The following is a 23,898-nucleotide window of genomic DNA, read 5'->3' on the forward strand; positions in this document are numbered from 1 at the left end:
TCGTTACTACGTAATTTTATATGTAAGATGATATAGTGTTTTAGTTTTAATGACTGATAAATTTTAAGTATTATTTTATAAATTTCGTAATATTAAATTCTTGCGCGAGGCTAGGATAATTTTACTAGTTAGCATATAATTTTAAAATTCTGGACGTATTATATTTTTTTTTATAAAAAAAATGAAGCAAAAGTACTCCATTTTATTATTATGCTAAACTAAAAGAAGAAAATATTAGTAATTTAGTACTTATTGATTGAAAAAACTGAAGAGTGAGTAGTTATAATTTTTTGTTCACCTTCTTAGAATGGATTATTGGAAACTGATGCAAACAGCAAAAGAGAAAAAAAACGAAAAAGAAAAGAAAAAAATTGGAAAGTTCGGGATTAAAAAAAAAAAAAAAAAATAAAAATAAAAGAGTGAGTAGTTATAATTTTTTGTTCACCTTCTTAGAATGGATTATTGGAAACTGATGCAAACAGCAAAAGAGAAAAAAAACGAAAAAGAAAAGAAAAAAATTGGAAAGTTCGGGATTAAAAAAAAAAAAAAACAATAAAAATAAATAAATGAGAAGGGCTAAAAATCATAGAATAAAATGCTGAGACAAATTAGGGAGACTTTTTGATTCCAAAAATTGCTTCTTCGCATGTAACGGCCAACTGTATCGGAGTAATCTAGTCGGTCTTCGGAACTCTGTAATAATCGCACTCACCGTCTTCCCCGCTGTTATCATCGGAGCTATCGCCATGACCACCGGCACCGATATCTCGTCCTTAGAAACAAGGTGAACAATTTCATTCTCTAATTTTATCTCATCACGTGTATATGTTTGCATTTCAATTTCATCAAATGTAAATCCCGCCGTGTCTGCTTTTGTAATCGCGGTTTTGCTCTACTGGAAACTAAAAATTATGACATTTTTTATATACTATTTTTGTCGATTATGGAGATTTTTAGAGTTGAGATTGCGGTTCGTTGTATCCATTGATTTCTGCTGCTTGATATTCTCGGTCCTTGATACTGAACTCACTAGTTTTTAGGTAAAGTTATCTAATTTGGATTATCCACGCTAAACTTGACGCTAAATTAATTAGACCGGCGTGAGATAGTCAGATAGAGAGTGATTTGTTGTCCACCTTCGTTGTAGCTGGTAGAATATTTGATAACATTGTTTAGCGCCGACGGATTTGCAGCTAACTCCACAAGGTAGTGCTAAGGTCCCCAGACCTCACTTGCGGGATTTCATTGGGTATGTAGTTGTTGGCCATGGATTTGCAGGTTGATATATAATCATGGCTGAATATTAGTATCATTTTCAGCAGGACGGATATACTGAAGCATCTGGTCCAGAAATTAAGATACTAGTGGAATTTGTGATTTTGCTCTATGCTCCATCTTATTCACGTGTCAAATAAGAGGGAAAAAGTAATACATTTGCAATCTACTTTCATCTCTGAAGACATGATATAAGAAGGATAAATGACAAGTTTAAACAAAATGGAAAAGTAAATTTGATGCCCTCGAAACTCTTAATCAACTTTGATCTCTGAAAATGTGATTCTAAGAAAAAGAAATGACAAGTCTAAGTAAAATGAAAATATAAACCTTAATCATGTTCCCTAAACTTTGACACGAAGCATGTTATGCCTCAGGCTGACTTCCAATGTACAAATGCTGGGTTGACTTACCCTTCTATTTGATAAGATGGCTGATGCTTTATTTTTCTGTAACTTTTATTGTTATTGCTTTGTAATGTTCCTGACAAAGGGTTTGGTATTTGCTATTTTTCTCAAATTGGGTCCAGGTACATGTATTCTTGTCAGGCTAGAGGAGTTCCACCTAATAAACAAGTTCTGTCAGCTCTTTTCAAGGTTTGTGATACTGTAGTTGTCCAGTGTTTACAACCATCTGAAATGCCGATTTTACTATTATTTCATGCTTATTTTTCACTTGCTCAACCTTTGATGTAGGCATCTAACTGCTGAATATCTTTGGGGAAAAATGTTTTTCTTATAGAATCTATATTGGGGAAACATATGATTTGATATTTGTTTCAAGAAACTATTTTCATCTAGATGCTAGATAAATGTATTTCCTGGTTTGGGTCCATAAGTGTGGCTAATGCATGATAAAAGGATATGCTTACTGTTACTTATTAGATGAGTTCCTTTATCCTTCTCAGTACTAGCCATATTTTTTGTGATTTTTGCTCCAGAATGTGCTGCTTGTTTCGTCATCTATGTAATCTGAAATCTTACATTCTTACTTCCCATATTGCAACCCAGGCCAAACTGAAAAAAGCCCGCCATGAGGTGTCTAGCTTAGTGATTTTGCTGGATGACATCAAGGATACTGATTTCCACCCACTGCTCGATTTGTTGAAGGAAGCTGATCTTTCTGAGATTGATGCAGTAGATATTATAAATAGATCTGTCTGCATCCTGAGTTGGGAGTACCTTCTTGCTTTGGTGCGTGTTAGCAGTAGGAAGCTTCGAGTTGTTGATATCCAGGATATATTGTTTGGAAAGGACTTCTTGCTGTACGTATTGCCACAGTTGTATATTGTATTCCCAACTCTTTGCCACAATTGATAATATGTTTTGTTTTGCCGCAGATGCAACCATATTTTGAATAAGTATATTTGAAAAAGTAAATAAAGAAACAAATGCATTAAACGGTAGGGGATTGAACACACCTTTCAATTATGAAATACGAATTGCATCTGTCGGTTTCTTGCTAACATATAGACCATCTCATCTATTACCTGTAAAACTTTTTTCTGCTTAGATTTCTATATTTACGTATTTCATGAGAGATGTTTTAGTTTTTACTAATATATACAGGAGGAATCAGCACATGGTACTAAATTTGTTTTACCTTTCTGGATGGGTTGGTTAAACTCATAAGAAAAGAATATGAAACTTTGATTCTGTCCGCCAATCAGAATTTACCTTCTAAGATTTGTAATTGTCTCAGAATATTAGGGACATGCACGGTACCGGATTGTTTGAATAACTGCCATGAAGATGTTATGAAAAATAAAACTTTTATAAGGAAGATGCAAACTAAAATAAAATACCTTTAACTATTAGAAGAACCGTATTTACCAAAGATCAAGTTTGAAATCTATGGGCTTAGCAGGGGCGGAGCCAAGTGGGTGGATGGGGTTAAAATTGTATATATAGATCTTGAATCTCCTTGGCTTCTTTGTGTATTTATTCTTTTTATATTTTGAACCCCTTTACTGTAAATCTTGGCTCCGCCGTTGGCGTAGCTGATGTAGATTGAAAATGTTTAGATCATATACTCGAAATATATTCGGAATTAGATTGAACAGAAGTATAAAGGAGAAAGTTGTTTTGTATCAATTATTCATTAGATAAGCATGTCACTATTTCAAAATCGAATGATTCTATAATTGATAATTTTCTCTTATAGTGTGCGTGCTCGTTTTTCCCCAGATTTTGACTGATGCATATATTGCTTTTTCTTTTGTTTTGTTTAGGCACAATGTGAAATGGATAGGTTCTCCTTTATGCAGTTATTAAGTTGATGTGCATTCATTTCCTTTAGATGTGTTTTTCAGGGATCTTGCTCAACGCGGCTTACCATGCCAAATCCTAAATCTGAGGTCCTCCCATTTCCGAAAGCTCAACATGATTGGAAATTTTACGCGAATGCACACTCTTAACTTGGATTTCAGTGCATCACTTACAAATTTCCGTGAGGACTGTTTTACCTGCATGCCAAATTTGAAGTTCCTTTCATTGTGTGAGACAAGAATCACGAATTTATGGACTACCACTGCTGCACTTGTGAAACTCCCTTCCTTAGTTGAATTACGCTTTCAGCATTTCTTACAAGATGATGAAGCACGGAAGCATGCTGCATCAGATAGAAGGAATGATTACTGGGATTCAGATCATATGGAGACTAGTATTCATGATGAAGCACCGTCAGTTAGTGGTGAAAATAGCATGTATAGGATTTTTAATGAAGAAGACCAATATTTGAATAATACTGATATGAATCTTGATGTGAGTAGCGAAACAGAAGATTCATCTGATGACAGTGAAGTGGACTTTTCAAGTCAGGATCGTGAAACAAGTTTCATGGAACTCTTGCCCGATGTACCTCCTGGTTGGGAGGATCTGCTTAATCTGCAAAATGAGGTATACTACATTTATTTTTGTATTATTGCTACATATATAACTTTGCATGGACAATTGATCATATTCCCCTTCTTATTTAAATTGGACTTGGAAGACCAGTGATATAGATAACATAAGTACATATTACTCCTTCTCGTATAGCTCTTTTCTCTATTTTCTTTTTCTTTTCCTCTGATCTTGATATCCAAAAAACTAGGGAGTTGTAGTTACAAATTATCCCATCTTTTAACATCATCATCTGTCTGCTTCTACGAGCTGCTAAAGCTTTGCATGCTAAAATTTGATTTCACTGCTGAACCCATCCCTCAGTGCCCCGTATTTGAGTGGGGGAAAATGACAATTGTCTTTTTATTGCACCACGACAGGTTTCTTTTGGAACGTTGGAGATGCAGGATGACGAAGAACCATTCTTCCGTTTGTCTGACACACGGCTTCCTTACATTACTCCAAAGAAGTGTATATCTCATAATCCTTCACCGATATGTTTTGAAAAATTCTACCGAGAGTACATGATAGCTTCACTGCCAAACCTGAAAATTCTAGATAACTTGCATATTAGGAAGGTTGACAGAGAAAAGGCCATATTGATCTTCTCAGAAAAATTTGAGCACCTACCATATAAGAGGAAGTATAAGGAGAGTGTTGTCAGCATTCTGCAAAAGCGTGAGATTCGAGCAAACCATACTCATGGGCCCTCTCCTAGGCGAAAGTCGCAATATTTTTATTCTAGGTCATTGTCTGCTGCAAAAGTTGGTTCTGTTGCTTGGCCTGCCCTTCGTCCCCTCTCGATCGTGGGCACCACAGCAAGAGATGATCAAAGAAGCTACCGACCACGCCAATTTGAGTATCATCCATCTGATGCAAGCCTTATGGTTTTTGGAACATTGGATGGTGAAGTAATTGTTATCAACCATGAGAGTGAAAAAATTGTCAGTTATATTCCCTCACTTGGAGCAATGAACAGCGTTCTGGGTTTATGCTGGCTCAAAAATTATCCCTCCAAGGTATATCATGTAAAAGGTGTAAGTTATGACTGTATCTTGTGAAGTAATCACCCTGGGAATTGTGTTCCTTGAAATCCTAATCTGTGTGTACATGCTCCTTGCTGTTTCTGGTTTACGCCTGATACTATTTATAATTTAGACTCCCATCGTGGTTCATTTCTTGAATAATGTCATCCAAACACTGAATAATAATCCATCTTTTGGGCGCAAGCAGAGGTTGTAATTCTCAAGTAATATCGAAGGGATTTGCCTATATTATGGAAAGTCGATTTCTTTTTGATAAATTGCCATTGGTCCCCCTGTTTCTTTCCATGAACTTTTCTGCAGAGCAATTGTCAGCTGCAGTGTACAGATGCATTCACCATGCATATTGTTTTTTGGTGTTGTAGGCTTAACCATGCTAAGTCATTGAACTTGAGCAGCTGCCTATTTTGATAAAAATCCTTATGTTTTTCTCAGGTCATTGCTGGTTCTGATAATGGCTCACTTAGATTATATGACATCCGGTTGATGCCTACAACAGCCACAGGCAGTCATCAGAATGCAGGTTCAATTATGTTTGATGACTTTGACCAGTTAACGTCTGTTCATGTCAACTCTACCGATGAATTGTTTCTTGCAAGTGGATACTCAAAACATGTTGCTCTGTACGACATTAGCAGTGGCAGACGGTTGCAGGTGTTTGATGATATGCATCGAGAACATATAAATGTCGTTAAATTTGCACACCACTCTCCATCTATTTTTGCCACTTCATCATTTGATCGGGATGTTAAGTTGTGGGATTTAAGACAGAAACCAAACCAGCCTTGCTACACTGCTTTAAGTTCTCGAGGGAATGTGATGGTTTGCTTTTCCCCTGATGACCAATATCTTCTTGTCTCAGCTGTTGACAATGAGGTAATTTATTATAAGTCAGAGGTTTTGTCCCATTTACCATGAATGATGCTTCAGATCCCTGCTGTTATTGTGCTTGTCTGGAGCTTTTTTGTGATCTGTCCCTGTTACAAAAATTTCAATGCATAGCACAGAGAAATCATATCATATAACATATTCTTATTAAAAATAACCATATTGAATTGCATATTCTAGTTCCTGGATTTCACCAAAAAACCTTGTCATCTTAAATGGACTTCCACCATCAACCTCGTATTCTTTAATCATGGCTAGATAGTAGCGAGAGAACTGAGTTCAATCTGATAAAATCATCAAATTGTTGTTGGGAAAGGATTAATTTATAATGTGGATACATATTTGTCCAAACCTCACATTGGAAGAGAAACATGGAAACGTCACGTATATGCACTATACGCTACACGAAGAATTGGTCAATGCAACAGGAGAAAAGAGACTTAAGTAGGCTAAGCTCTACAGAATTAAGATTGATGTTTAATACCTACAGCAAAGCTTCTATTAAGGGTTACAGGAAGAGGACAATCGTTCAGGATCAGCTTCCTGGAATATCCCAGGCGGCATGTTCCTGTGAAACCAAAGATTGATATGCAAAAAGAGAGCAAGAACTTCTGAAAGCATTTTAGAAATTCTTCTCTTATGACTCTTCTCTTACCATGTTGTTAAAGGATCTATAAAGCTCTTAGCCAGTCGTTATTTACTGAGGAATAACTTCTTCTTCCCCTAATTTTCTTTGAGAAGTTGAAAGAACTTTGAACTTTGTTTCAAAAAAATTATGGCCCACCATTCATGTGGAGGAGTTCTAGGACTATTCTAAGAGGAATATGTACCAAACTGACATAATACGAAGTAAAATGAAAAGATTTATGGAAGTATTTTTTTAATGGATATATTATATGCCGCAAAACGTCATCCTTGTCCAAGATTTATTGAGAAGATGGAAAAATTATTGGCAGGTGAAACAACTGTTAGCTGTTGATGGGAGGCTCCATCTAGATTTTAGTATTACTTCAACAGGGAGCTCTCAGAATTACACGCGTTCTTATTACATGAATGGAAGGGATTATGTCATCAGCGGAAGCTGTGATGAACATGTAGTCCGCATCTGTTGTGCTCAAACGGGTAGGCGGCTTAGAGATGTATCATTGGAGGTAACCTGGTTTATTGATTGTCACACTTCAATAACCTTCCTTGCTTTTCCACCATGTCTTACAAATTTAACTGATTCGACAACATGATGACTATCTTTACCATCATAATTGCCACTGGATGCTGTTTGACTTAGATTGTATCTCCATGTTTCTCAGGGAAAAGGTTCAGGAGCTTCAATGTTTGTCCAATCATTGAGGGGTGATCCTTTCAGAGTAAGTCCTGTTTTCACGTGACAAGTTTTTTCTACTTCTCTTTTCCTTTTATTTTTAATGTAAAAATGCCTCTACTAGTTTTTAAGCGAATTATATTCCTCTTTCCATGTGTCAATTAACTAAATTAGATAGCAGCTTATATTAACATTTGGAATTGTAATTATATATCTAATAGCAGTCAGTAACCTATAATACTGACTAGCTGCATCACTGATAGTCCACGAGTGTTTAAATAGAGACTCGTTAGAAGGAAAATGAGTAGCTCATAGTTGATGTATATAATTATCCAAGGATTGTACCAGACAAAATTTAGAAATTTCAAGTTGAAGAAGTGACCTGATCTTTCCACTGGTCTGCTTGTGAGCGACTAGCTAATGGGTCTTACATCATCAGTGAAGAGGGTCTGATTAGATTGTTTCAATCTGCCCAGAAATTGTTCTCGTGTGTGAGCGCATGGGAGAGAGATTTTAATGTTGAAATCATATTTTTATAGATCTAGAGGCTTTTGCTTCCAATCTATAAACACGAGGGGAAAAAAAAGAAGAGGTAAACTAGTATATACAGCACTTAAGTTTTTCAACTTCTTTATCCCCATGAAACTGTCAAAAGGCTTAGTATCTTAAAACATCTATTTAAAGTTTGGTATACCAAATTCAAATATGTAACTTTTTGCACATAAATGATCAGTAGAGACGATGTCTTTGAGTAAGAAAAAAAAAACCATCTATTTGGAAGGAAACATTTGGGTTAACGAGGAAATATCAAATGACATGATTTAAGTGTCATTTGAAATAAACACCACTAAGAAACGATCAGTGTGGCTTAAGGACCTTTTTCCCCCTCAAATTGATGATCTAAGCCTATTAGAATGCAATACATAGTATCAACTTCTCCATCTAAACAGGTCTAGTGTGCCAGATATTTAGTTGGACCATGCTAGAAGTTGAAATATCTTTCATGAATCTTCTCATGCAACCTTAACTTGACACTTGTATTGGTTGAGATCAGTTCAGTCGAGTGTTGAAGGCTGATACAGCAACAAGTCAATCCTTCAAATCGCGGAAGTGTACTGATATTATGTTGTTTTCAGGATTTTAGCATGAGTGTTTTGGCAGCTTATATACGTCCAAGCTCAAACTCAGAAATTGTTAAGGTCAATTCACTTCCTTGATAAGTCGATTTTTGACATTGAGCTGTTATTTCACCTGGGTGCCTTATATTCTTTCATGGATATGATGCAGGTAAATCTGTTGGCATCAACTGACCAAGACAAAGGGCACTCGTACACTCGGCATTCTCATCCACTATGTAGTAGCGGAGGCTGATCTTTCTGCAGTCTCATCGCATCAACTCAAAAAGGTACTTAATGGTTTCTGCATGCCCGGTAGTTAATATAGACTAGCTAGATATTGTAGAAATGGAAGTAGGACAGCAACCGCGGAATCTAGTTTTGCTTCAACTATCTGCTTTTCTGTTTGATCAACCTGGTGTATGTTGTAACATTTGTATGAAGTACAGTGCTGATTTATGAGACATCTAAACTGGTTGTGCACGACTAGGAACACTACTGAAGTTGCACTGCGGTTGACAAGATATTGTAAAGACTAGCATTCTAAGCTGTTGACTGCGGTTTCAGTCCTAAAATTTGCGATGCGTTTAAATTATCAATCTAGTTGCACTTGTAACAGACCAAAGTCTCAATTTAGGTGCATTTTGAGTATTGAAGAAAGAAAGAAATATAACGTTACATAGATAAATATTATGTACCCAGAAGCTTTTCTCTTAATATGGCTTTTGAAAACACAAACATTAATTGGTGTATGTACTTAGATGTTGATCCAAATTAAACAAAATCAGTGCTACTTTAGAGACCAGTTCAGCACCCAATTTGTTTTTGCACGTAAAGACAAAATGTGCAAGCCCATATTACATACAAAATGAATAAGGTGGATTTACGTCATACAATAATGTGCCATCACCATCAGAAGATGGCACCGCACGCCCAGTTTCAGAAAGATGTTTATAAAGATAAGTGATGAGGCAATTGGACGTACGTTTTCTCTTTGCTGAAAAATTCGTGTACTGACCTTGCTACACAGCTGTCTCTGCACACTCTCCTGACTCCTCTGCTGCCCGTGCCCAATTTGTTTTGAATTTCAAAAAACAATAAAAAATATCCAAACAGAAAACATCTCCATCTACAAAACAGGGGTAAAATATGTGTACGTTGTACCCTTTCACGGCTTTACTAGAAGAATTAAACTGAGTATGTTATTATTGTTGTAATTTATTTTTTTTAAAATGTGCAAGGCATAGCATTTGATTTCTCAGAAGGAGCAAACCTTAGATAATCCATAATTAACAAAGATGCATATTCAAGATTTAAAATCAAAATAAGTGTTGAGATATATGAAAAATTGACAGAAATTTTCTGTTATGGTTTGAATCGAAGTAATTAGGTGTGGAATTATTCGCTATTATAGTGCAATGGCTTGCGTAACGGAGACCCCCTTCTACGAGGAGCGATGTCATCTGATTGCTTCAGTAGTGGAGCCAAGAATTCACATAAAGGAATTCAAAAAAAAAGTACAAAAGAAAATTTAAAATCATGATTTGAAGTAATTGTCAAACACTGCAGTATACTTTTTCTTATATTAAAAAGATTCAATAGTTTATATATTATCTTTAAAAACCCATCGTTACCCTATTGACGTAGTATAATTCAGTTGCATCCCTAACTCCGCCCCGCATTGCTTCACCTAGAAATTTGACTAAAGAGTGTGTAAAAACAATTTTTTACATATATACAATGCAATAGACTGATATTGCTTAAAAAATGTAATGTAAATTGAACATTAATTCTGAACAGATAGGAAAACTCTCATAATATTTACAACTCAACTGATGAGAACCCATTTTTTAATTATTTGAGAACCCGTTATTGAGGAAATATAAAACAAAATAAAAAATAAAATAATCCCTCTACCATACTGCGCGGGTCTATAAATGCACTGTAGCTCCTTTTCTACTTTGCCTTAAAATTCTTAGTTTCCAAAGAAAAGTTGAGAGCCAAAATGAAGAGGTTTTTGGTAGCTTTTATGTTGCTCTTTGCTCTGCTTTTGACATCCTCCTTTCTTCAACCTGCAACCGCCAAATCAGGTAAATATCATTGCCATTCACTCTAACACAACTTCAAATTAAAAAAACCTCGGTTGGCCGGACCACTATGCACGTGCTTTTTTTTTTTTCTTTTTTAGAAAAAAACTAAATTATATTTAGTCTGTGTCCTTTTCGTCACACGATGACGACAACTCTTGTCGATACGTCAAGGTTTTGCGCATGAAATGTACTAGGATTTAAAGAATTTCTCACTTGAGCTTACTTTTCGAGTTATTAATATCTGTAGTTAATTTTTAGGTGATCTGATACGCATGGTGTAAAAATTCTTTTATGCTGTTAATAATTATAGAAGCTGTGCTCAATTTGGTTTGATATTTGGATGGTACAGTGTACTGCGCGCAGAAATGCGAGGCTCGGTGTTCCAAGGCAGGACTGAAGGATCGGTGCGTGAAATACTGTGAGTTGTGCTGTGCAAAGTGCAAATGCGTTCCAAATGGGACTTATGGAAACAAGCATCAATGCCCTTGTTATAGGGACATGAAGAACTCTAAGGGCAAGCCCAAATGTCCTTAGAAATAATAATAATAATACTAGTTACCAGATTTCTTCTCCTGCTTTGCTTTCTGCTTTTAAAATTTTCAGAGAATAAGAGCTCCTTTAGGACTTATTAATGTTTGTATGCAAGTGTTCTTATTACCTATGACAATTGAGATGAATTCTGGACTTTAATTCTTTTTACTGATCAATCTTCTTTTCTGCCACTGTCATTTAAAACAACCTCATCACTCAATTATTCTTGATTCAAGATGTTGTTCTTAAACGGAACATGAGGTCATACATTTATTAATGTATTAGTTCAAAAACACTTATTGCCAGGTTAGAGCTGTATTTCAGTTTTGGAAAGAATAAGAGAACAACAGAACCTATTACACTAAATATGTCCATAACTGCTGCAAGCTAGGATTTAACTTTCTTTAATCTTACAACCAAATAAAACACTAGGTGATTTCTTCACATTTATCAAAGTCTTGGTGGACAGAGACCAGGTTTCCATGGAATTAATCGAGCTGCGCAAACTGACCAGTGAGATTATTATTTTTTTCCGTCTAATAAAGAAAGCACGACGAATGACTTAAAGCAAACACGCCAGAAACAAGATTCAGTTATGCGGTGAAAAAATATCTCATATCGCATCTCAATTCTCACCTATCAACTAGTACAAAATAAGATTCTCTACACAAAGGTGTTCTGATTAAATCAATGAATTATTTGTTATCTCAGACAAAAGACACTCTTGGGGTTCTCCTTCAGCCTGTACAAACACAGCTGTATAACAAAACAACCATTTTCATTTGTTGCAATATCAAGTTAATTCTCTGCTAACACGTCCAAAATATATTGCAACATGGGGATAATTTCAATTGATTCAAACAAATTGTGAAGGAATGTCCAGGCATCTAAGTGGGGTTAACTTCACATATGTACTGAACTTTACCCAATATAACAATATAAAGTCACAAAACTGTTTCTAGAGCCCAACATACTCCTCCTTCAGAGAGGGAAAAAGGGAAAAAATAATTAAAAGTAATGAATAAGTATTTGTTCTTCTCTGAATATAAAATGAGTTCTGAAGGGTACATCCTGAACATTTTATCACTAGTTCAAAGTCATAAAATACTCACACCTAGTCATATATCAAATAACATATTTTTATATGCTATCAAAGAGTCAAGCATTTGTAAATCTAAATAACAGGAGTAGACGTACTTGACAGACTAGAATGATGACCATTCTATCGAATATTCCATCAAATAATTACAGAATCGCTTACCATTTGCAGAACCATATTTCCGCCAGCACACTGTAGTCAAACAAACTCGCCTATTTACAAAGTCAACCAAGTTAAACAAGACAAGCGCTCCATCAACTTTCTCGGCCTTGTTTGGCTAAAAACAAGTGTAATCAACTTGCTAATTGCTTGATTCGCTCTCTAACCCACATGGCAAGGACAACAGTACAGTAAGCTCCACCCGATATTCTAGACCTCTAAGGTAGTGCCCTAGCAGCATGCACCTGATGAATTATCAAGGGACAAAGTCAAAGTTCCTATCTTTAATACCAAGTAGGAGTAGTAAAATTCAGCATCCAGCTCAAAGCCAGAAAACCCAGGGGTTTTCAAAATATTGAGAAAAACTAGTACTAACAGTTCGATATCATGAACCAACACAGCAGCACATATAGACAGTCAACAATCAGGGCAGCATGAGTACAGATGCCTAACGTTACATGATCACAGGAGCTCATTCAGACAGTTAACAATCTGGTAGATGAGTAACAGATGCGTAAGATTGACAGGAAGACATCTGATCAAACCAGCAAGAGAAAAACTAGAAATGGGGAAAACAGAGTAAAGATTGCACCTAACCTAATACAGTTGGAGCCAGTAAAGCATTTGATTCATACTTGTACATTATTTTTTCATCTTTTGTAGGAAAATCCCCTTCTCTAGTCTTGAGAAATTGAGCGACGCATCCACATAAGCACAAGAATTTTGTTCTTTTGAACAAGCCTTCTAAATCCAAATTTTTTGTCCTTTTATTTGAGTTCATAATAATAACTGGCGGGTTTCATTAATGAAAAGAAAAGCGGAGGCCCGCCATCTGCTAGCATTGTGGTTTTCCATCGATTCTTTATCAATGGCCCACCCTTTCTTTGAACCTTGTCAATGATCGAACTTAAACTTCTTTATTTTGACTTTTACCCAAATACGACATAGTTAGTGCAAACCGGCTATATTTGTGTCCAGGAACTACTCATTTTCAAGAATAAAAAACATACATAGCTATAAAAACTAAGCGCCGTACTCGTTCGTGTAGAAGCCTAGTCAATTAAAGACAAATTTCTCAACATCCTAGTTCGTACAACTAGAAGACTAATAAATTTGCAAACCTAAGCATATAGATCATTGAGAAAGTGTTCTCACCAAAACAACAGACGAGCCAAATAATCTCGAGTCAATGATATCTGAGGTTGGAAGTGAATGGAGGTGTTCTCAACAAGATCGATGGAATCTTCAGCTCCAATATTTACAGTTCCTGCAGAGCTATTTTCTGATAGATCGGGGGCCTTAGAATGCATTCTAGGGGATAGAGTTGCGAGTAGTCCATGGACTACTGAGCGGATGGTCTCCTTTACTTCCAGGGATGTTGGTTCTGATAGCTCAGCAACCTGCATTGATGTGGATAGTGAGCAAAGCAAAGACAAAGGAAGACAATAAGATAGGAATAACGAAGATATAAGTTTCCTAACTTCCAATTCTGAAAGGAAGTGTGTGAACAACCAAGAGATCACGCAACTACAATTACAGGAAAGCTAGAGAACGCATATTAAGAGACAGAAAAAATATAGAATAAGTCGAGATTAATAAAAACTATTAACGGAAAAAACAAGCTGCAATGTTTGTAAAATCAATTAACACCATAAGAAAAAAATTCCCTACCCTCAATAACAAAAGTATGCAATACAAAGAATCGAGAGAAGAAGTGCAGTGCGTGATGTGTGGGTCAGGCGCACATCACAGATTTGAACCTGTCACAAACAAAAGCCTAATATTTAAGTGGAGAAGGGTAAGAGGGCAGGCCCATTATCCACCGAGTGTTTAACAGAGTGCCACCAGCCACTTGGGGATTTCTTGGACATCTGTAAGAAAAAAAAGGAGAGCGAGAAGCATTTTTTTTCTTTTCTTGCTATGAATATAGGTGAAGCTGTAAAAGTCTTAGTTCTCACTCTGCGTAGAAAAAAAAACTTGAATAGGTGATATTTCACTTTGAACCCCACATATGTTTTTTTACTTTGTCCATAATTCTGTGATTTCTTTTAGAGACAGAGAGAGTCAAACCTAACAAGGTCCTCTTCCGTTATGAAACTTAAGGCTTTTTTCATAACCTTATCCTGCCCTTTCTCTCCCTAAAATTCATCCAAAAATAAACTTATATTAAAAAATCTATCTTAAATTGCTTTTTTAACTTTCAGTTTCATTCACATCCAGCACATCAGTAAGTTCAGCAAGAACCATATTATTTTTCCTCTCTTTTTTACGGTTATAAGCAACAAGAACTCTAATGTATCCATGCAGATTAATGGAAAACAAAGGTGCAGCCATGGAATACATCTTCCCTATATCATTTTGAATCTGTCTCCATCCTCGAATATTTTTCACATACATAAAATGTTTATGCAAAAGATCCATATAAGCAACTAGTTAGGATTAGCTTAGTCAAATATTTTACAGATACATAAAATGTTTATGCAAAAGATCCATATAAGCAACTAGTTAGGATTAGCTTAGTCAAATATTTTACAGATACATAAAATGTTTATGCAAAAGATCCATATAAGCAACTAGTTAGGATTAGCTTAGTCAAATATTTTACAGATACATAAAATGTTTATGCAAAAGATCCATATAAGCAACTAGTTAGGATTAGCTTAGTCAAATATTTTACAGATACATAAAATGTTTATGCAAAAGATCCATATAAGCAACTAGTTAGGATTAGCTTAGTCAAATATTTTACAGATACATAAAATGTTTATGCAAAAGATCCATATAAGCAACTAGTTAGGATTAGCTTAGTCAAATATTTTACAGATACATAAAATGTTTATGCAAAAGATCCATATAAGCAACTAGTTAGGATTAGCTTAGTCAAATATTTTACAGATACATAAAATGTTTATGCAAAAGATCCATATAAGCAACTAGTTAGGATTAGCTTAGTCAAATATTTTACAGATACATAAAATGTTTATGCAAAAGATCCATATAAGCAACTAGTTAGGATTAGCTTAGTCAAATATTTTACAGATACATAAAATGTTTATGCAAAAGATCCATATAAGCAACTAGTTAGGATTAGCTTAGTCAAATATTTTACAGATACATAAAATGTTTATGCAAAAGATCCATATAAGCAACTAGTTAGGGTTAGCTTAGTCATGTTGCTACACCTACATTATGTTTAGAATTTGCTTAGTCTTTTTAATCATTCAAAGATTTATATGTCAGCAAAAAATATAAAGAGCCTATTGAAAATTGAAATGGATAGTGCAATTCATACAGCAAACATCAGCTAGCTTGGCTTGACTCTTGAGACGTAGTAGTTGTCATTGTTGTAGGATAAACTTCTTATGGAGTTGTAAGAAAAAAAAGAACCATTTACCTTCTCCGGAAGCAATGATCTTAAGTAGTCCAACAACTCATTCTTCTCCTCACCTACAAATTGTTGCATCTGAAGAGCTGCACTTTTCCTCTTAACTTCATGAAGTTCCTTCCACACACAAAAACAACAGACATGATAATTTATTGATCGGACAAGATGAAAATATTTAAACAACAAGATATTCTGGAAGTAAACCCTACACTTAAAGGGATCTTAACCATGAATATAAGGTGTATACAGTCTATTCGGCTGGAGTAAACAACATACTGTAAATAACTTTTTATCAGTTTTTTGACTTTGTCAGCTCCCTAGTAAGCATGTGGAAGATCTCTGTACTGGAACCCCCGTTTGACTTTTGCTTGTAATTTCAGCATCGATGGGTGCAGTCTTCATGAAGTTTTATTTTCATTGATTAAAAAAAGAATATAAGGTGCATACACTGGAATGCTGATTCTACCTTTTTGTAAGACGCTAAGCGAGTCTGTAGGTCTAATATGTATTGCTGAGCTTCAGGGGTCATTTTACCAACGTCTGGAATATCAAGTGAAAGTTCACTCTTTCCTTCTGATGTTGGTTGTTTATGTTCTGATTTTTTGCTCGATATATTTTCATTCAGCAATGTCTCATCTCCAACTTTAGAATCTTCAAGCTTTTGTCTACCAATGTTTCTATCATATATTTCAAGGTTCTTTTCAAGACAAAGCCTGTACTCAGCATTTCGTAGTGTATACCTGCAATATTACAATGGATTACATTTTATGCTACACGTCAACTACAAGCATCGAGTTGAATGAGCAACAGAAGCAATTCAAGCTCCTTTTTGCTAGAATTTTGTAAGAATAGTTCATTTCTTCCATCTCTCGCTACTCCGTATTTTTCATTGTTGTTATTTGCACAAAAAAAAAGAGAGGAGGAATATAGTGTTTGAGGTAACAAAGAAATTGATGCAGTTTAAATCTAACACAACTGCATCCATCGAGTGTTTTAGGTATTACATTGTCTATCCTTTTCAACGTTATTAATATTTTACACAACAGGATCCTTCTTTTTATTTACTTATCAGATAAAAATGGTTGCAGTTCAGTAGGATTTCAATTGTCTTGAATAGGAGAAACGATACCCCCATGCTAAAGAAAATAAAGAAAAAGGAAAGAGGAGCACAGGTGGCTGATCAAGCTAATGATACTCCCAAAAGACAATGGCTATTAAGTAAGATGGACATACTGGCTATAATCTTAACCAAATCTTCTTTCCTCTATCTTTGTGTTGATCCCTAAAACTAAATCCTACTAAGCATAAGCATGGTGAGGTTGTGGGCAAGAGGTGCTCATGCTAAAAGATAAAGTATACCCAGTCATCATTGAAGAGATCAAAAGCTTGGAGATTGGTTCCCACAAAGCTTCAATTAGAACTTGAAACTGGTCTGATGGAAGCAAGCCCAGCATGCCTGATATAGTTCTTTTCATTGCATCAATGGTTGTGGGTGGTACATCTTTTTGAATAAGGCTCACATCCAATGGCTCTATCTCTTGTATCAAGTTTGAGAGGACTGATTTCTGGTAAGAAACAAAGACGAAAAAGAAAGAGAAATCTTTAATCAAGTTCAGCATTATGCTAACATTTCCTACACGGAACAATTCCCAAGGTTGCTTATTTGTGAATGAATAACCATCAATTGTGCAACATATAGAAAAAAGTACAAACAACGAGCAAATCAAACTTTTAACCCAAGTCATTATTATGAGAATACTAGTTTTTCTAATGCAGTAAATAAAACCTCAAACATTTTGCAATACATCAACAAGTAATGAACTTAAAGAACATAAATGCAATTCAACTCCAGCTGTGAATTCTGTTACTGTTGCCTGCCTACACGATAGTACATAAAAATACTTTTTGAGAAAAATATCATAGCTTTGCTGAATAAGACAAATGTCAAACCTCTTCAGTTAGTGATCTTCAACATTTTCAAGCATTTTCATTCCCCGTAATAAGTTACAGGATGAAAGATCATAAGCAGCCGTGAATCAACCAAGGATCAGCTCTCATAACTCATAAGCATCAAACTACGTCTTTAAAATGAATAAAACTCTAACCCTTCGGGGTGGCCCAGTGGTTTGGGCTTGGGACTTCCATGTTGGAGGTCTCAAGTTCGAAACCCCTTGCTTGCGAAAGCAAGGGGTTTGCCTTCTGGATCGAGCTCGTCGCACCGGGTTTGCCTAGTGCGGGTTACCTCTCCTATGTGGTTTGCGAGCTATTGCATAGGAGCGGGGGTTTTACCCTGTGCGCACCCAAAGGGTAGCGGCTGCGGGTTTCCCTTGTCATAAAAAAATAATAATATTAGACCGTAACTTTTTCTTTCTAAATTCAAAGTAAAGTCCAAAATAGCTTGGGCTTGATCTTTAGTGATGTTCTTACAATTTGTTGCATCAAGTAGTCTTATAAGTAAGCTTTTTATAAAATTACTCGTTGATCAAAGACTTTCAAGCATATTAAAAGCTAAAATACTACACTTATATTAGAGTAGCATATGATGATGCATGTCTCTTCTATAGTAAGATGATTCTTATATTAGTTTCAAACCTTTTTCATATTATCGATCATATTTCTACTTGAGCTTTTAAATCCTAAATACTTTGTATTCAGATAAAACTCATCTCCCAACCAACCAGAGAGCATCCAGAATTTAAAGGCAACAAATACGCCAGTGACATATATACATAAATTTCTTCTAAATACTTTGCATTTTTGTCATCAAAAAAATATGTGTACACATATTGTCCAAGTTCAACAATGTGCTAAATTCACCTCTAAACCAAACAGTTCTCACTTAAGGTCAGGAGGTGACATTAGTTGATTGAATTGCTAAACAATGATCACAACCACAAATCAACTTCCGCTTGGCATTATTAGGCAATTAATTTCCATGTATAGAGAGCGATAAGGCAACCTAGTTTAGGTTTAGCAGCAAAACAACAGTAATTCAACTACTACGAAAAACTGTTTATAGAGACATACATATTAAACCAAATAAAAAAAGAGAAACAAAAATAACATATCAGGATATGCAAATTCAGTATCGAAACTAACCTTGGATCGAGAATTCTGATTGCTGGCACTGAAATCATCGTAAGAAGAAGCAGAAATTGAAGCAGTTCTTAAGGTTAAAGATTTATTAGGAATTTTGGTTGAACGAAAGGGAAGAGAAGAGAGTGAGGGAGAAATAGATAGGCGTTTGAAATGGCGTATAGGAAGAGGAGAAGTGGAGAGGGAGAAGGAGAAGGCTGCCATTGACAACCACTACTGCTCCTTCTTCTCTCTCTGCCCTCTTCCCGATCCAAAACCAGGAAAACTGGTATATATCCGACCCGACCCGAAAAGGGACGACCTTAATGGCTTAATTGCACCGTAAACACATTCAAAGGATCTAAACGTGTGGATAACGTCGATTGCTAAAAAATGGATGATTTGATAAATACCATCATTTGGCGCTATCCATTATTTTATTTTTATCGTCGTAAAAGGAATTTGTACAGCACATAACTTCTGAATTAGACATTTTACTAGAATAATAGAAAATTATGATTTTACAAGTTACATTAGGTGAGTTATGATATTACGTATAATTTTTGTTCAAGCTAAAATTTATTATTCGCAAATCTGTGTTGGTTTAACAAACTTTTCTGATTCACGATAGAATTTATATTCTACCTATTTTTGTATTGTGTACAAGTTATGATGGATTAATAAGCTTGCATTATTTCAAGAGTCATATTAGGCGACGATGCATTACTATAAGTACATACTTTATTTTTTATATTTTTAAATTGTTCACAAATTATGTTGGATATTGTATGACGTTAAGTATAATCTTCATTATACCTATCTTTGAATTAGTCACAACTTACAAGTTATGTTGGATTGACAAATTTGTCATGTTCACAGGTTATGTTGGGTGAGTCATGAAATTATTATAATCTTTATTCTGTATATTTTTTAATTATTCATAAACATGTTAATTTGAGAAGACTAGTTTATGTTAATGTTCAATTGTCACGAATTAACAAGATATAATATTATATTCATTCAACGTATCTTATTGAATTGTTGAGACATGTTCACATGACTTTGCATATATTCTGCAAATGTTGTTAAATGAATTAAAGCAATTTAGATTATTATTTAAAACTAAATACTTGCACTTTTTTTTTTGTTGGTAAAGATAGAGCTTATAATATTTCAAAGCAAAGATGGAACTATTAGTTATTATAGGGAAAATGCATAAGTATCCCCCGGCCTATGCCCAAAATCTCTGAGACACATCTAACCTTTACTAAGGTCCTATTACTTCCCGAACTTATTTTTTTGTTAATTTTTTACCACTTTTCGGTCTACGTGGCTGAGTCCGTGACTTCACCTATGTTAGGCGCGTGGGTGCAGTTTTTAGACAACACTGACCAATTAAAATTGGTCATGTGTTAAAATAAACTTGGGGAAAAATAAATATTAACTCAATTGTCTTCTTCTTTATTATTGTTCTTCATGTTTGGAAAAAAACCTCCATTATCATAAGTTAAATTGCTCCTTTCTTCGAAAAAGCTAACAAAATAAAATTAAGAAAAAACTAACCTTTGAACTCAACCACGATTCTTGATGACTTAGAAGTAGGGGTATACATAGGTCGGTTTGGTTTGGTTTTTCATTAAAAAAACCTAAACCAATCATGTCGGTTTATTAAATCTAAATATCAAATCAAACCACGCAAAGTCAGTTATTTCGGTTTCGGTTTTTTGGTTTTTTTCGGTTTTTTACAACTTAACAGTGTTTGAAAAAGAGATCAAATGTATTTTCACCTACCTGTGTGATAAGCTAAACTTAAGAAACGTTAAATGAATAGAAATTTTCATAAAGACGGTAAAATTCACATGAGTACAATTTTTTTTTTTTTAAACATTGAAAACTATAAACTAACTAAAAATATATTAACAAAGTAGATTATAAATAATATTTTTATCTATAAATAAAATTATATTATATTATTTACAAAATTTTACAAGCCCAAATTTGAAATAAAATATATAAACATTGAAAGCTATAAACTAACTAAAAATATATTCACAAAGTAGATTATAAGTAATATTTTTTTATCTATAAATAAAATAAAATTATATATATAATATTTACAAAATTTTACATGCCCAAATTTGAAATAAAATATATAAACATTGAAAGCTATAAACTAACTAAAAATATATTCACAAAGTAGATTATAAGTAATATTTTTTTATCTATAAATAAAATAAAATTATATATATAATATTTACAAAATTTTACATGCCCAAATTTGAAATAAAATATATAAACATTGAAAGCTATAAACTAACTAAAAATATATTCACAAAGTAGATTATAAGTAATATTTTTTTATCTATAAATAAAACAAAACTATATATATAATATTTACAAAATTTTACATGCCCAAATTTGAAATAAAATATATAAACATTGAAAACTATAAACTAACTAAAATAATATTAACAAAGTAGATTATAAATAATATTTTTATCTAAAACATAAAGTAGATAGCTTTTTGAAATTTTGGAAAGTGTAAAAGCTACTTTTTTAGAAAGTTGAAAAAGTGGGGCCCGGTGCGTGTTGAACAAAGTTTTCAACCTATTTGGTTTATATTGCCACGTAAGCCGAAAAGTGGTAAAAAATTAATTAAAAAATAAGTTCGGGGGGGTAATAGGACCTTAGTAAATGTTAGGTGTGTCTCAGGGATTTTGGGCATAGACTGGGGGGTACTTATGCATTTTCCCGTTATTATACTTGAGACTTGAGTACATAATATTAGCATCAGTGGTTGGGCTATTGTTACATTACACAAATACAACTAAAACTACTGAATATCGATGCAAAATAAAATTGATGTTTTCAAACTTTCCTCCGCCAATGAATGTCTATGATCGCCAAGTTGAAACCTTGCTGCACTAAAAGCAGCCTCCGATGCAACTGATGAAGCTTGAATAGCTAGAACATCACGAACCATTTTGCTCAAAATTAGAAATGCAACGCTCCGCCTCCTCCACCGTGCTAATAATTCTTCATTGCCATCTTCGTCGTCCACTGTTTCTAAAGATTGATTAAGCTATTCTTCAAAATCATCACGGTTAGAAGAATTAAGACCAAGAAAACCTCGCATAAAACTATTAATTCGAGCATTACTCTGAGGATTAGAAGTTTGACCAACTTCTCCTTGAGTATTTCCTATAGTTCTATATTTTTTTCATACAAAATTTTAGTTTCTACTTTTATGCTAGACTTACACATTTCACAAGTTGGAATTTCTTCCGGTAAAATTTCTAAATTATCATAAAAAGTATCAACAAGTCCCTGCACACCTCGTAATTTATATTGAGGGTTAAGTAAAGTAGCAGTTAAATAAATTTGAGGAATAAGAAAAAAATAGGATAAACTACATAACTACACATACATCACTACCATATATACTATATTTACCTCTAGTTTAAAATAATTACATATATTACCACTTTTAATATTTATATCATATATTTTAAAAAATTTAATCAGATACACTAATCCCTTAAATAATGAATTGAATAATTATCTACTCCTTAATTAATGGTCCATATCCATTAACAAGTCAAATCATCTTCTTCTTTTTTCACATATGCCGTTTCCTCCGTATCCCCAACCCTCTTTCTTCCTTAATTCATCTTTTCCCTCTTTCTTCCTTCATCCTCTCAATATATGTTTGCATGTTCAAATCAACACTATACATATAGGTTTGTTTCGATTATTTTATTATTCTCACGTATTTTGATTTTGTATCTGAGTTAGAGTTCATAATGTTCTGAAGTTCAATTTTATATAATTTTACAAATTAGGTTTTATATTTTTTGATTTTGTTGTTTCTCGGACATTTTAATGGTTGAACATTCCCAAAATTGGATGATTCTCGTCAAAGGTACTACACATTAACAATATCATACTAAATCAAACAACTTTTATTTGCTCATTTTCACTCATCAATTTCTCATTGTAGGGACTGACTCTTCATCCGCCAACATTCAAGTCGAGAATAAATCTAAGTATAGGAATGACTCAATCAAGATGAAGAATTACGCCAAGCTTTAATTAAGAGAAAAAAAATATACCAATTAGATGCACATCAAGTGCAACAATGTTGGATACACATCAGGTGTACATGTATCTAGTTAAGAGTCCATGTATCTGAGTTAAGATTATATGCATCTATGAGAACAAATTTCAGATTCTTAAAGAAAGGAAGAATTTTGAATTTTTTAACTTTTTTTTGGATTAATGATAAGACAAATACTCCACAGTCGTGATTTGTTCCTAAATTCGTGTGTTTCAATTACATTTCATAATTAGTACACATAATTATATGTGCGTTTACTATGTATCCGAGATACATGATTTTGAATATAATGTATGAAATTGATAGTTGATACATCGAATTAATAATAGATACATATAAAAGATACATGAAATTAAAATTAGATCATATAAATAGATACATGAAATTAATATTATATCATATAAATAGATACATGAAATTCATACTAGACACATATAACAAATACACAAAATTAATATTAGATACTTCTATGATACATATGAATGTACTTGTATGATGCTCATATATCTAAGTGTTTAGTTTGTTGGATACATCATATATTGATAATAGATACATCAAATTAATGAATTTTATTATTTTAAGAGTAATAAAATGAAATTAATCAAAATTGCATGACCGAGATATACATGTTTTTTGTTTTTTTATTAATAATATTAAACGAATTTATTAATTTCAAATAATAATAAAATGAAATTAATTAAACATAAATACACTCCTTGATTTCCGCCTTATATTAAGGAAATCAGTTATAACCTATTAATTTAAGCAAATAAAATATGTATCTCGATTTTAAATTAGACAGATACATGTATCTCAAGAATTTAAACTCATGTATCCTAAGTATGAAATATGGTAGAGAAAGTAATATTTAAAACTATCGGGAATCTGAGTAATTAAGACCTAAACTAGTGGGATTTATGT

The 23,898-nt window shown here is 33.8% G+C and overlaps 3 protein-coding genes across 6 annotated transcripts; 2 read left to right on the forward strand and 1 right to left on the reverse strand.

The window, feature by feature from the left end:
* Positions 1–550: 550 nt before the first annotated feature.
* Positions 551–9,139, forward strand: LOC102595098 (uncharacterized). 2 transcript variants are annotated; one of them, XM_006346273.2, is made up of 10 exons: positions 551–784; positions 1,805–1,871; positions 2,286–2,539; positions 3,587–4,172; positions 4,538–5,176; positions 5,636–6,076; positions 7,045–7,239; positions 7,396–7,452; positions 8,543–8,605; positions 8,694–9,139. In XM_006346273.2, the coding sequence occupies exons 1-10, from the start codon at positions 747–749 to the stop codon at positions 8,775–8,777; spliced, it is 2,424 nt and encodes an 807-aa protein (XP_006346335.1). In that variant the 5' UTR covers positions 551–746; the 3' UTR covers positions 8,778–9,139. The 2 variants fall into 2 exon arrangements, with proteins under 2 accessions (XP_006346335.1, XP_015163741.1); XM_015308255.1 differs by lacking the exons at positions 551–784; positions 1,805–1,871 and having other exon boundaries at positions 2,383–2,468.
* Positions 9,140–10,286: 1,147 nt separating this feature from the next.
* Positions 10,287–11,183, forward strand: LOC102594765 (peamaclein). Its single transcript, XM_006346272.2, has 2 exons — positions 10,287–10,611; positions 10,961–11,183. Exons 1-2 carry the CDS (start codon positions 10,527–10,529, stop codon positions 11,143–11,145), a joined length of 270 nt encoding a protein of 89 aa, XP_006346334.1. The 5' UTR covers positions 10,287–10,526; the 3' UTR covers positions 11,146–11,183.
* LOC102595644 (uncharacterized) lies at positions 10,510–19,223 on the reverse strand. 3 transcript variants are annotated; one of them, XR_001473284.1, is made up of 7 exons: positions 18,885–19,223; positions 17,145–17,350; positions 16,252–16,525; positions 15,795–15,902; positions 13,556–13,800; positions 12,404–12,645; positions 10,510–10,593 (listed from the first exon to the last, which is right to left on the reverse strand). XR_001473284.1 is itself a non-coding variant. In XM_006346275.2 (6 exons), exons 1-6 carry the CDS (start codon positions 19,083–19,085, stop codon positions 12,543–12,545), a joined length of 1,137 nt encoding a protein of 378 aa, XP_006346337.1. In that variant the 5' UTR covers positions 19,086–19,223; the 3' UTR covers positions 12,151–12,542. The 3 variants fall into 3 exon arrangements, 1 of the variants encoding a protein (XP_006346337.1); XR_001473285.1 differs by lacking the exon at positions 10,510–10,593 and adding an exon at positions 11,739–11,884; XM_006346275.2 differs by lacking the exon at positions 10,510–10,593 and having other exon boundaries at positions 12,151–12,645.
* Between the last annotated feature and the right edge of the window lie 4,675 nt (positions 19,224–23,898).

Source organism: Solanum tuberosum, unplaced genomic scaffold (genome assembly GCF_000226075.1).
Source record: "Solanum tuberosum cultivar DM 1-3 516 R44 unplaced genomic scaffold, SolTub_3.0 scf00073, whole genome shotgun sequence".
NCBI lineage: Eukaryota > Viridiplantae > Streptophyta > Magnoliopsida > Solanales > Solanaceae > Solanum > Solanum tuberosum.